This window comes from Pollachius pollachius (assembly GCF_949987615.1).
Source record: "Pollachius pollachius genome assembly, chromosome: 11".
In the NCBI taxonomy this organism is placed as follows: Eukaryota; Metazoa; Chordata; class Actinopteri; order Gadiformes; family Gadidae; genus Pollachius; species Pollachius pollachius.
Window position 1 is genome coordinate 2584252 of NC_136944.1, and position 12500 is coordinate 2596751.

The 12500-nt window shown below is 53.3% G+C and overlaps 1 protein-coding gene across 1 annotated transcript; it reads right to left on the reverse strand.

Moving 5' to 3' along the window:
- Positions 1-2003: 2003 nt before the first annotated feature.
- Positions 2004-11735, reverse strand: gtf2f1 (general transcription factor IIF, polypeptide 1). Its single transcript, XM_079746865.1, is given in 16 exon segments — positions 2004-2310; positions 3858-3996; positions 4390-4531; positions 4668-4741; positions 4884-5018; positions 5447-5505; positions 7943-8102; positions 8754-8977; positions 9103-9252; positions 9254-9265; positions 9337-9530; positions 10277-10349; positions 10490-10536; positions 11054-11121; positions 11279-11458; positions 11707-11735. Coding segments are annotated over 14 exon segments (1626 nt in total). The 5' UTR covers positions 11066-11121; positions 11279-11458; positions 11707-11735; the 3' UTR covers positions 2004-2105.
- Between the last annotated feature and the right edge of the window lie 765 nt (positions 11736-12500).

Consider the following 12500-nt stretch of genomic DNA (forward strand, 5'->3'; position numbering starts at 1 on the left):
AATTATCATTCAGACAGACAAAAAGCAACCTCCTTCTGTTATGGAACATCTATATGTTGTAGGTTTCCACTATTTCTACTAAGGCCCGTTCTGTATCATCTCTCCCTGCTGCACGTGTTCACATGTATGTCTTAGTAACTGCTGCTCAGTACATAACTGCCCTCCACAGACACAGGGAGTCTGTTGTACTGGCAGCGATGCAGAACTGGCCTTCAGGGAAACATCTCTCTCCATCCACACACCATCTATGTTTGCCTTCTGATTTCAGATCAGAAACACGACCCTCCCGATTCTCTGTTTACTTTACAGTAAAACCATAATCTATGCCAATAGCTTTCGAGGTTTGTTTGTGAACGACTTTTACATCATTGATCTCTCCTCCTCCTCCAACTGGCTTCTCAGCATCACAGCAGCGCCCTCTGAAACCTGCATCGACTTGAGCTTTCTACAGCAAAGTTGTAGAAAAACAACACATTAGGGTTTGTAACTCAACCAACTACCTAAACAGAGCTCTGGCCAAACATTAATAAGCAAACAGTAAGAGCATTTTTATGCCAATAAATGATTCATACTCTCAATAAACCATACTTGAGGGACAAATTGCAATACATGCAATCGACTGACTGTTTTCAGAGTTCCCCCCGACTCTGCTTTGCCTCCCTTTATTTACGGTTAATCCAGCTGCCATCTTGATATTGGCAAACAGTGCATTAAAATGAGGCAACCTGAAGTTCATTATATAAAGTGCATGTTTATGGCGACTGCGTAGTGTGTGTGTGTGTAAGTGACAAAGCATGCATGGCATTCAACAGACCTCAAGGCGTTGTGTGTGTCTGCACATGACGTGTGTGTAGGACAGGCGGGCTGTGTGGCATGCAGTGGACCCCGGGGAATTAGGAGTGTGTGTGTTTTTGTGTGTGTTAGTGTGTGTGCGTGTGTGTTAGTGTGTGCATGTCCAAGCGAGGCCCAGAGGAACTTTGTGTTGGTTTCTCAGCAGAGCGTAGAATAACCTGACAGCTCCGAGCCCAGCCTGACAGTGACCTGCCCTACAGGCACTCCCCCCCTCCCTCCCCCAAACCCATCTCCCCCTCACTCCCCCAACCCTTCTCTCCCTACTCACACTCCCTCCCTCAACTCCCACCTTCCCGTTCCCTCCGTTTGTTTTTTACGTAAAACATGTTGTGCTAGTATTGTGTATCTGCACACATACCTGTGTGTGTTTGTGTGTATGTGTGTGCAAGAGACAGAGTAGATAACTTATAACCCCCCCCCCCCCCCCCCCCCCCCCCAGTGAGGCAATCAGATTGTTATACATCTCACGCACACAGACCAGACACACACGCATGGCAGGACGTGTGAAAGTCACAGTGGGCAAAGTGGTTGCTATGGGCGGGGCTCGGTTGGTGTCGCCATGGTAGAGGTCACATGATCCAGGTCAGAGGGGGTGTGTGCAGACTAGTCTAGTCGGAGAGCCATCCCGGCCCACTGGAACACACCTGACCACAACACTAATACACACAACTCTAATCACAGCTAATTAATTAGTCAATTAGAGAGATTGAGAAATTCAAATTCATCACGTTGGTTTTTCCATGCAGTAGTTCAGTGTTTGTGTGTCTGTGTCTGGGTGTGTGCGTGGCGTGCGTGTGTAAGTTACGCAGCTTGTCCACGGCATCCGTCCGTCAACGGACGACGGAAGGCGTGTCTGACGGGTGGGGTAGTGGTATTTGCCGACGGAGCCACGATCTGATTGGCTGACAGATCCGTTGCAGCCTGAAATGTCACAATTTTCTCAACTTCTGAACGCAAGAGACGGAGCCGACGGAACGGACAGACCCACAATGCGTTTCAGGATCGCCCCATGCAAAGTCAATGAGATCCGTCAACGGACGGATGCAGTGGGCAAGGGGTGTTAGACACACTGCCAGAAACGTAAAAAAAATAAATCCTTATTTTTGGAGTTTTATTATTTTATTACAAACCAATCAACAAAAAAAGCACAACATAAAACAAAATTTCCCCTCTCTAACCTAAATGCTAACTTGTGAACTTTACACCATCATCATTCCCATCCTCCAGGCGTTGCTACGGCGACCAGCAGCCTCTCACTCGGTGAGGTAGAAGTGCATCTTGTCGTTGACGTTCTTGCGCTCGGGGTTGAGCCGCTTGAGGATCTGGGCGAGCACGTTGACCGTCTGCTCGCTGCTCAACCCCGTCCGCTTGGTCTGGAACTTCTTCAGCAGGTCCTTGGTGGTCATGGGCTTACGGATCAGGTAGCGGCGCACCGCCTCCTCTGTCAGCTGGACGTCACTGGAGGAGGAGAGAGGGGGTGCATTAGGGAGGAGGAGGAGAGAGGGGGTGCATTAGGGAGGAGGAGGAGGAGGAGCAGGAAGCGGCGCACCGCCTCCTCCCTCAGCTGGACGTCACTGGAAGAGGAGAGAGGGGGGGTACATTAAGGAGGAGGAGGAGAGAGGGGGTGCATTAGGGAGGAGGAGGAGAGAGGGGGTGCATTAGGGAGGAGGAGGAGCAGGAAGCGGCGCACCGCCTCCTCCCTCAGCTGGACGTCACTGGAAGAGGAGAGAGGGGGGGTACATTAAGGAGGAGGAGGAGGAGCAGGAGGAGGTAGAGGCTCACCGCCTCCTCCCTCAGCTGGACGTCACTGGAGGAGGAGAGAGGGGGGGTACATTAAGGAGGAGGAGGAGAGAGGGGGTGCATTAAGGAGGAGGAGGAGGAGGAGGAGCAGGAAGCGGCGCACCGCCTCCTCAGTCAGCTGCATGACGCTGTGAAGGAGATGGGGGGGGGGGGGGGGGGGGGTTATGATCTCCTCCTCCTTCTCCTCCTATGAGTAGGAGGAGGAGGAGGAGGAGACATGGCCTTTCTGCTGCGCCTCCCAAAGCGCTTTGAGGGAAGAGGAGGAACTAAATGTGGTGGTGATACTGGTATTGATGGTGATGATACTTGTAGTGATGGTGGTGATAGTGGTGATGATACTGGTAGTGATGGTGGTGATAGTGGTGATGGTGATACTGGTATTGATGTGGGTGGTGATACTGGTAGTGGTGGTGGTGATGGTGATACTGGTAGTGATGGTGGTGATAGTGGTGATGATACTGGTAGTGATGGTGGTGATAGTGGTGATGGTGATACTGGTATTGATGTGGGTGGTGATACTGGTAGTGGTGGTGGTGATGGTGATACTGGTAGTGATGGTGGTGATAGTGGTGATGGTGATACTGGTATTGATGTGGGTGGTGATACTGGTAGTGGTGGTGGTGATGGGGATACTGGTAGTGATGGTGGTGATAGTGGCCATGATACTGGTATTGATGTGGGTGGTGATACTGGTAGTGGTGGTGGTGATGGTGATACTGGTAGTGATGGTGGTGATAGTGGTGATGATACTGGTATTGATGTGGGTGGTGATACTGGTAGTGGTGGTGGTGATGGTGATACTGGTAGTGATGGTGGTGATAGTGGTGATGATACTGGTATTGATGTGGGTGGTGATACTGGTAGTGGTGGTGGTGATGGGGATACTGGTAGTGATGGTGGTGATAGTGGTGATGATACTGGTATTGATGTGGGTGGTGATACTGGTAGTGGTGGTGGTGATGGTGATACTGGTAGTGATGGTGGTGATAGTGGTGATGATACTGGTATTGATGTGGGTGGTGATACTGGTAGTGGTGGTGGTGATGGTGATACTGGTAGTGATGGTGGTGATAGTGGTGATGATACTGGTATTGATGTGGGTGGTGATACTGGTAGTGGTGGGGGTGATGGTGATACTGGTAGTGGTGGTGGTGATGGTGATACTGGTAGTGATGGTGGTGATGCAACTGGTAGTGATTATGTACCTGGAGCTTGGGGTGGACTTCCCAGAGGGGGGCTGAGGGGTGGTCTTCCCGGAGGGGGCGGGGCTCTGGCCGGCCGGCTCCATCTTCAGCCTCTTGGCAGCCGGGGAGTCGTTGGAGGGGGCTGCGGGGGGCCTCTTACCTATACACACACACACACACACACACACACACACACACACACACACACACACACACACACACACACACACACCATTAGATTGACATGCATAGATACACACAGCAGTTCACACTCACACACAGACAAACATACAAAGCATTACACACACGCATTTAACGCACAGACAGATCGCATCCAACACACAAACACACAGACCAACAACACACACACACAGACCCACACACACAGACAGACCAACAACACACACACAGACCAATAACACAAACACGAACAGAACAATAACACACACCCACAGAGACCGACGCACAACACACACACAGAGACAGACCAACAACACACACACAGACAAGACTACAACACACACACACAGACCAACCACCCACACAGACCCACCCTGCTCCAGCTTGCTGGCAGCGGCCCTCAGCGTGTTGGAGGTTGCGGCCGTGTCGATGGAGGGGGTCCCGGGCCGGCTGGAGGCCCGCGAGCTGCCCCCCGACCCACGCCCGCCCCCCCGCTTGGGAGGGGTGCGTTTCTTCTGAGGGGGGGAACAGAGGAGGACCCATTTAGAGGCTTTTGTCATTTCAGATGGGTGTGGCTAATGAGCCGTGCCCTCCAGGGAGACTCGGGGCATCGGGGTCTGAACCCAGAGTATAGACCCCAGAGAGACTCACCGCCATGAACAGAGCAGATGCCGCCTCACCCTCGATGTCGCTGTCGTCAGAGCTGTCCGACTCCCCGCTGCTGTCTGGAAGAGCAGAGACAATGGTTAGCTTCATCAACATCGCTGGAGCTCCACGACACACACCACACCACACAGCCTCTCTCTCATTGCGACAGAACAGGGATGGGAGGACGTCAGGTTCCAGTCATACCGCTGGAGGACTCACCTTTCTTCTTCTTCTTCTCCGTCTGCACCGGCGTCTTTTTCCCCTCCTCCTCCTCCTCCTCTCCCTCCTTCGTCTCCTCCTCGTTGGGTTTCTCCTCCTCGCTCTCCTCCTCGCTCTCTGTGGCCTCGTCGATGCCTGCCGAGAGGAGGAAGGAGAGTGATCATCACGTCACCATCTCTGGATGACCCCCACTTCAGCCCCCCTAGTGTCAGGTAGATTCTACTAAAACACAGCCTCCCCTCTGTCCCACTGTCAGAGCAGTGCCCTGGTGCCCTGATTCCCACCAGGGCACCAGGGCACTAGGGCAGCCCATGTCAGAGACGCATGCACTCACTGTCTCCTAACAGCTCGACCATAACAGCGTCCTACACCTGGCGTTTACATGACTGGATTCATCCATTCATTCCGGTATTCATCAATCCATTCCAGTATTCAGCCATTCATTCCAGGATTCGTCCACCCATTCCAGTATTCATCCATTCACTCCGGTATTCATCCATTCATTCCAGTATTCATCCATTCATTCTGGTGTTCATCCACGCATTGCGGTCATCCGCTCTGACCTTTGGGGACGCCCTCTCCTTTGTTCTGGTTGCTCTTGGTCTCCGGCTCCTCCTCAGAGCTGCAGGAGGAGAACACACAAAGGTTAAACCCTGATAGGAACAGAGGAGTTACACACAGGAGCTCTGATGCAGGCAAAGCCACAGGGCTGAGGGTCACTGCAGGTTAAGGGACGTCAAGTGTGGAACATAATGTACCACGCTGAAAAGAGGCAGTGAACCCAAAACTATTTAGGTCTTCTATGATCGTCAACGTAGCGATGTGATTTTATCACTGAAATACGTCGCCCATTTATAAAAAAGCGGTGAAATCCTATGTTTTTTTTCCATTCTCCCCAAACCCGACCTGAGGGATCCACTGGGAACCAGGAGGTGTCCGTGACGGCCCTCAGACAAACTCAAGGGGCTGCGTCACATCACCTGATGGATTCCTATCACCTTCTCTCGTCGGATATGTAGTCCAGCTCCAGGCCCTCAGTCTCCTTCCTTCCTCCTCCCTCCTCCTCCTCCCCCTTCCTGCTCTCATCAGACATGTAGTCGACCTCCAGCCCTTCGTAGTCTCCCCCCTCCTCCCCCCTACCTGCTCTCATCAGACATGTAGTCGACCTCCAGCCCTTCGTAGTCTCCCCCCTCCTCCCCCCTACCTGCTCTCATCAGACATGTAGTCGACCTCCAGCCCTTCGTAGTCTCCCCCCTCCTCCCCCCTACCTGCTCTCATCAGACATGTAGTCGACCTCCAGCCCTTCGTAGTCTCCCCCCTCCTCCCCCCTACCTGCTCTCATCAGACATGTAGTCGACCTCCAGCCCTTCGTAGTCTCCCCCCTCCTCCCCCCTACCTGCTCTCATCAGACATGTAGTCGACCTCCAGCCCTTCGTAGTCTCCCCCCTCCTCCCCCCTACCTGCTCTCATCAGACATGTAGTCGACCTCCAGCCCTTCGTAGTCTCCCCCCTCCTCCCCCCTACCTGCTCTCATCAGACATGTAGTCGACCTCCAGCCCTTCGTAGTCTCCCCCCTCCTCCCCCCTACCTGCTCTCATCAGACATGTAGTCGACCTCCAGCCCTTCGTAGTCTCCCCCCTCCTCCCCCCTACCTGCTCTCATCAGACATGTAGTCGACCTCCAGCCCTTCGTAGTCTCCCCCCTCCTCCCCCCTACCTGCTCTCATCAGACATGTAGTCGACCTCCAGCCCTTCGTAGTCTCCCCCCTCCTCCCCCCTACCTGCTCTCATCAGACATGTAGTCGACCTCCAGCCCTTCGTAGTCTCCCCCCTCCTCCCCCCTACCTGCTCTCATCAGACATGTAGTCGACCTCCAGCCCTTCGTAGTCTCCCCCCTCCTCCCCCCTTCCTGCTCTCATCAGACATGTAGTCGACCTCCAGCCCTTCGTAGTCTCCCCCCTCCTCCCCCCTACCTGCTCTCATCAGACATGTAGTCGACCTCCAGCCCTTCGTAGTCTCCCCCCTCCTCCCCCCTACCTGCTCTCATCAGACATGTAGTCGACCTCCAGCCCTTCGTAGTCTCCCCCTCCTCCCCCCTACCTGCTCTCATCAGACATGTAGTCGACCTCCAGCCCTTCGTAGTCTCCCCCCTCCTCCCCCCTACCTGCTCTCATCAGACATGTAGTCGACCTCCAGCCCTTCGTAGTCTCCCCCCTCCTCCCCCCTACCTGCTCTCATCAGACATGTAGTCGACCTCCAGCCCTTCGTAGTCTCCCCCCTCCTCCCCCCTACCTGCTCTCATCAGACATGTAGTCGACCTCCAGCCCTTCGTAGTCTCCCCCCTCCTCCCCCCTACCTGCTCTCATCAGACATGTTGTCCACCTCCAGCCCTTCGTAGTCTCCCCCCTCCTCCCCCCTACCTGCTCTCATCAGACATGTAGTCCACCTCCAGCCCTTCGTAGTCTCCCCCCTCCTCCCCCCTACCTGCTCTCATCAGACATGTTGTCCACCTCCAGCCCTTCGTAGTCTCCCCCCTCCTCCCCCCTACCTGCTCTCATCAGACATGTAGTCCACCTCCAGCCCTTCGTAGTCTCCCCCCTCCTCCCCCCTACCTGCTCTCATCAGACATGTAGTCGACCTCCAGCCCTTCGTAGTCTCCCCCCTCCTCCCCCCTACCTGCTCTCATCAGACATGTAGTCCACCTCCAGCCCTTCGTAGTCTCCCCCCTCCTCCCCCCTACCTGCTCTCATCAGACATGTAGTCGACCTCCAGCCCTTCGTAGTCTCCCCCCTCCTCCCCCCTACCTGCTCTCATCAGACATGTAGTCCACCTCCAGCCCTTCGTAGTCTCCCCCCTCCTCCCCCCTACCTGCTCTCATCAGACATGTAGTCGACCTCCAGCCCTTCGTAGTCTCCCCCCTCCTCCCCCCTACCTGCTCTCATCAGACATGTAGTCCACCTCCAGCCCTTCGTAGTCTCCCCCCTCCTCCCCCCTACCTGCTCTCATCAGACATGTAGTCGACCTCCAGCCCTTCGTAGTCTCCCCCCTCCTCCCCCCTACCTGCTCTCATCAGACATGTAGTCCACCTCCAGCCCTTCGTAGTCTCCGTCGTCGCTGTCCTCTGCCGCCTCATTGTCGCTGCCCTTCTTCTTCTTCTTCTTCTTCTTCTTCCCTTGTTTCCCTTTGGCCTCCTTGTCCTTCTTAGCCTTCCCCTCTCCCTCTGGGGGCGAGAGACATAGAGAGAGGGGGAGAGAGAGAGAGACAGAGGCAGGGAGAGAGCGAGAGAGATGACAGAGAAAGAGATAATGATTAACAGAGGTTTAAACCAACAGGTGGTATTGGTTCTTGCGTTGTGGGGCAGGGGGCCATAGGGGTAAGGCTCGGGTTTGTTCTTCTGAATGTTTGAGCAAAACACATCAAACACCTTGAAACATCTGCAAGCTGTTTTAAAGCCTGCTTTAAAACCAGCGAGTCTTTGAGTATCATCCACTAATGAGGCATTGGATAAACATTGAATGAGTTCTTAATCTGCATGACCTACTGGTCAGTGGTGACCCGAGGGTAGTCTGCCCAGCAGGATGAAAGACACTGATTCAGAGGGCCTTCACATCCAATAAACACACTAGTCTGTTATTACTCCTCATTAGGTAGACAGCAACTTATGTCGAATAACTAGTATGGGTTAGGTTAGCAACCCCAAAGAGACTGACCAGGACTCTACCTACTCTCTCTCTGTCTCACTCACTCACTCACGTCTCTGTCTCTCTCTCCCTCCCTCCCTAGTGGTGCCAGTCTCTCTCTCTCTCATGGTGGTAGTCTCTTTCTCTCTCTCTTGATGATAGTCTCAGTGGTATTCTCTCTCTCGCTCTACCTTCGCCCATGCTGCTGTCGCTGTCGTCAGTGCTCATTTCCAGGTCCTCCTCCAGGTCCGTGATGCGCAGGTCTCCTCCTCCCTTCTTCTTCTTCTTCTTCTTCTTGCCTCCCTTCCCGCCCTTCTCCCCTTCTTCCTCGTCGTCGTCCCCCCCCCCGCCGCGTTCCGTCTCCCTCAGCCGGCGCTGCAGCATGATGCTGAAGTGGTTCACCACCTTGTTCCTCCTGGGGGAGACAGAGGCGGTCAGACCAGGGTCTCCTCTCCCACCTCCCCCTCCCCTCCTCCTGCCCCCCTCCTCCTCACCTTCCCCACTCCTCCTCCTCCTTCCCCTCCCCCCCCTCCTCCTCACCGGCCCCACTCCTCCTCGGCCTCCTCGGCGGTCAGCGTGCGGTGCTTGGACTGGGGGACGAAGTTGTACCAGCCGTGGACAGGGAAGGCTTCGAAGGCCCCGTCGGGGCACTGGGTGAAGATGTAGTACGAGGCGTTCTCCGTCACGCCGCTGACCTTTGAACCTGACAGAGCACAGGGGTTAACGACGCCTCAACAACGAGGACAAGCCCCTCACATAAGCTCCTCCCCTTACCTCTTGCCAGCCTTGCCGTTGACCTTCAGGATCCAGGGCTGATCCTCCACCTTGAACTCCCGTGTCACGATGCCGTACTTCTTCCTGCGCGCCTCCTCGCGCTGCTTCTTGCCGAACTCACTCCCTGCAGCGCCGTCCGGGGCCTCCTCCTCGCCGTACATCCGGCGGGCGCTCAGGTCGCGCTCCATGCGGGCCTGGGGGGGGGGGGGGGGGCACAGCTGGGGTCAGAGGAGGGGCGGGGCACCGACCTAATCCTTCTAGAGGACTCCGGGCAGATCGGGGACAGAACCCTGGACATCACTAGAGCTTATAGGCCCGTAGACCCCCGCTGGCCCAGTGGGGGCCAGAGCCCATGGGGGGAGGCACCAGGTCTGGACCCCCACTAGCCAGGCATGTCTGGATCCCCTCTCTGCCCCCCTCTCACCCGCCCCACCTCTCATCCTCAACCCACCTCTACCCCCCTTACCTCACTCCTCCTCCTCCTTCACCCCACTCCTGCACACCCCACCTCACTCCTCCTCCTCCCCACCTCTACTCCTCCTTTACCTCACTCCTCCTCCTCCCCACCTCTACCGCTAAACCTCAAAAAAGTGAAGCTCTCTTCCACTAACATATCGTGGACTAATACTTCACAGTGCGCTTCAGCTGTGCGCTCTAAATGTACCCCAATATCGTATATTGTTGCTTCATTTCTATCAGCAGAAGGTGAACTCCACTCTGGGAAATTGAGCCACACAGCAGTATAACGTGGACCGTGTCAACTGGGAATGTACACATGAAAAAACGATTTCATTCAAGCAACAACATCATTTGGAAATAGGAAAAAGTAAATAAGTGCTACATTAATTCATTATAATAGCAGTAACATTGGGACCAGACTGAGCTCCGCCTGGCTGGTTGTTGTGCGAGTTATCTCTGGTCCTCGCCCAGGGGGACCCACCTGAGTCCACGTGGAGCAGTTCACTTTGTCCCCGGCGTTGAACGCCATGATGCTGTACTTCTTACTGGTGTTCCTATAGCAACACAACGCACGTCAAAACACACATGACCACCATACGTTTGAGGCTTACTGAAAACCTGTTGACACTACATATATAATCAAGATATAATATATATAATATCTATTAATCCATCTTTATAGACAGACACTCACTTGGGGACTCTGACTGTGTACTCCGTAGCCGTGGAGCTTCCGCCTCCCTTCGTAAGAGAAAAGGAAACACACTAAATAATGACACAAACAACACACAAGTGTTGACCCACATTACTGAAATCAGTCCCTCATCCTTTGTTTTAATCATATTTACAGCAGCTGAACACATAGTATTTTTTGTATAATCTTTTAGAATTAGCCAGTGTGTAGTGGGAAAGGTGAATCCTTTTTGCTCCCGCCTAGAACTCCGGCCCGCGTTACTCTCCCCCTGTCTCTAAGTTTGGTTCCGGGTGACGCCATCACGGTCCACCTGGAGTCTCATCTTCCTACAAGGAGACCTCCCTCAGAGAGACAGGCAGTCTCTCCAACCCTGAAGGAATGGTTCATATCAGCAGAACCGTGAAATACCACAGAAGCACTTGACAAAATTCATATACCCCTGAAACCTGTTCCTCTCCTCTCCATCACTTGAACCGTGAGCAGTATCACCGTTTATATCCAATGCTGCAGAGACGACATATTCACAACGTGGCTACAGGGTCCGGGAGTAAAGACTCAATTTACCAGGGCCGTCATGATGCTGTGATGAATCCTCCTCAGACTCCGATCATCCGTTTCACTTCGATGTTGTCCTGTTGGGAGGACACAAAGCGTAATTTAATGTGGCGGCAAACCACTCATTCTACATGTTCTCCCTCCACTTTGGAGGTTCTAGTTGTGTTTCTATTGGGTTCTACCAGATCCTCATCATCCTTTCTAGCTGGTTATTTCCCCCACCCGTTACTTTACCTGCTGGTTTCACCACGGCGGACTGGTTTCTTCACTGGTTCCTGCTCTTCCAAACTGGTCCGTTGGGCTGCTCTTCGGACACGGAGCATGCGCACTTTGCTATTTACAGTCCGTCGACAAAAACGTCCGGAGGAGAATAGAGAGGGGCGGAAAGGTTCCTAAAGAGGAGCAGAAAGGTTCCTAGGGACGAGCGGAAAGGTTAGACTTGTTTGCATAGTTCTGCATTTATCACAATTTGTCTTTCCAGTGTTATTTATACTGATGACAGGAATATGATTATTGAAACACATCACATTGTTATGTGGCCTTTTCACAGGTTTTAAATAAAGCACATCCGAGGAAGTAGGCCTGAGATAAATTATATGAAGTCCTTGAATCAGTAGAGAAGTAGCCTATTTTTACCAACAAACACAAATTGTAGATCTCACCTGCATGAGTAAAGCAGACCCTGTTCCGTTTAACCTGCAGAGAACATGAAATGCGACTTTGAAAAGACAATTTTTAATTTGTGTGTAATGAAACATCGAACCAATAACTACGTTCACCTTGCAGTGTTATAAAAGTGTGACAATAATTCAAATCGGTCAATGTTCAATCATATTGTAACAACAGTAACCCAAAATATGAGCTCCATTCAAACCAATATGATAGAAAAGGCTAAGTTAATGCATTTATCCATTTTATTGATTAAACCATTCTCCAGCAACAACACTGCCTACATGCTAGGCCTACTCTCTGTCTGAACGAGCTTCACTTCACCGGCCGACCGTCTTTAGAAGTGGCACCGACAACGACACGCAACAGCGAACAGAGCGCTCCTCGGTGCCCCGCGGCGCCGACAGACGGGAGTGGATCCAGGAGAGGGTCTGCGCAGCGGGGTACCCCCAACCGCGCATCGCGCAACGCGCATTGTGGAAAATGCAACACGCATCGCGCAGCCGCGCAACGCGCAACGAGCAACACACATCGCCCAACACGCACTGCAGAACACGCACCAAGCACCACGCAACACGCACAAAGCACCGCTAACACGCACCAAGCAACGCGCAGTGCATCGCGCAGAGCGTAACACGCACCAAGCAAAGCGCACCACGCACCGCGCCACACGCACCAAGCAGTTTGGAACTCTGCAGTCATGATGGCGCTAAATATAGACAAAGAATTTATGTAAGCGGAGGGGAATCAATCCACCGCGCACATTCCCCCTCACAAGAAACCTTAT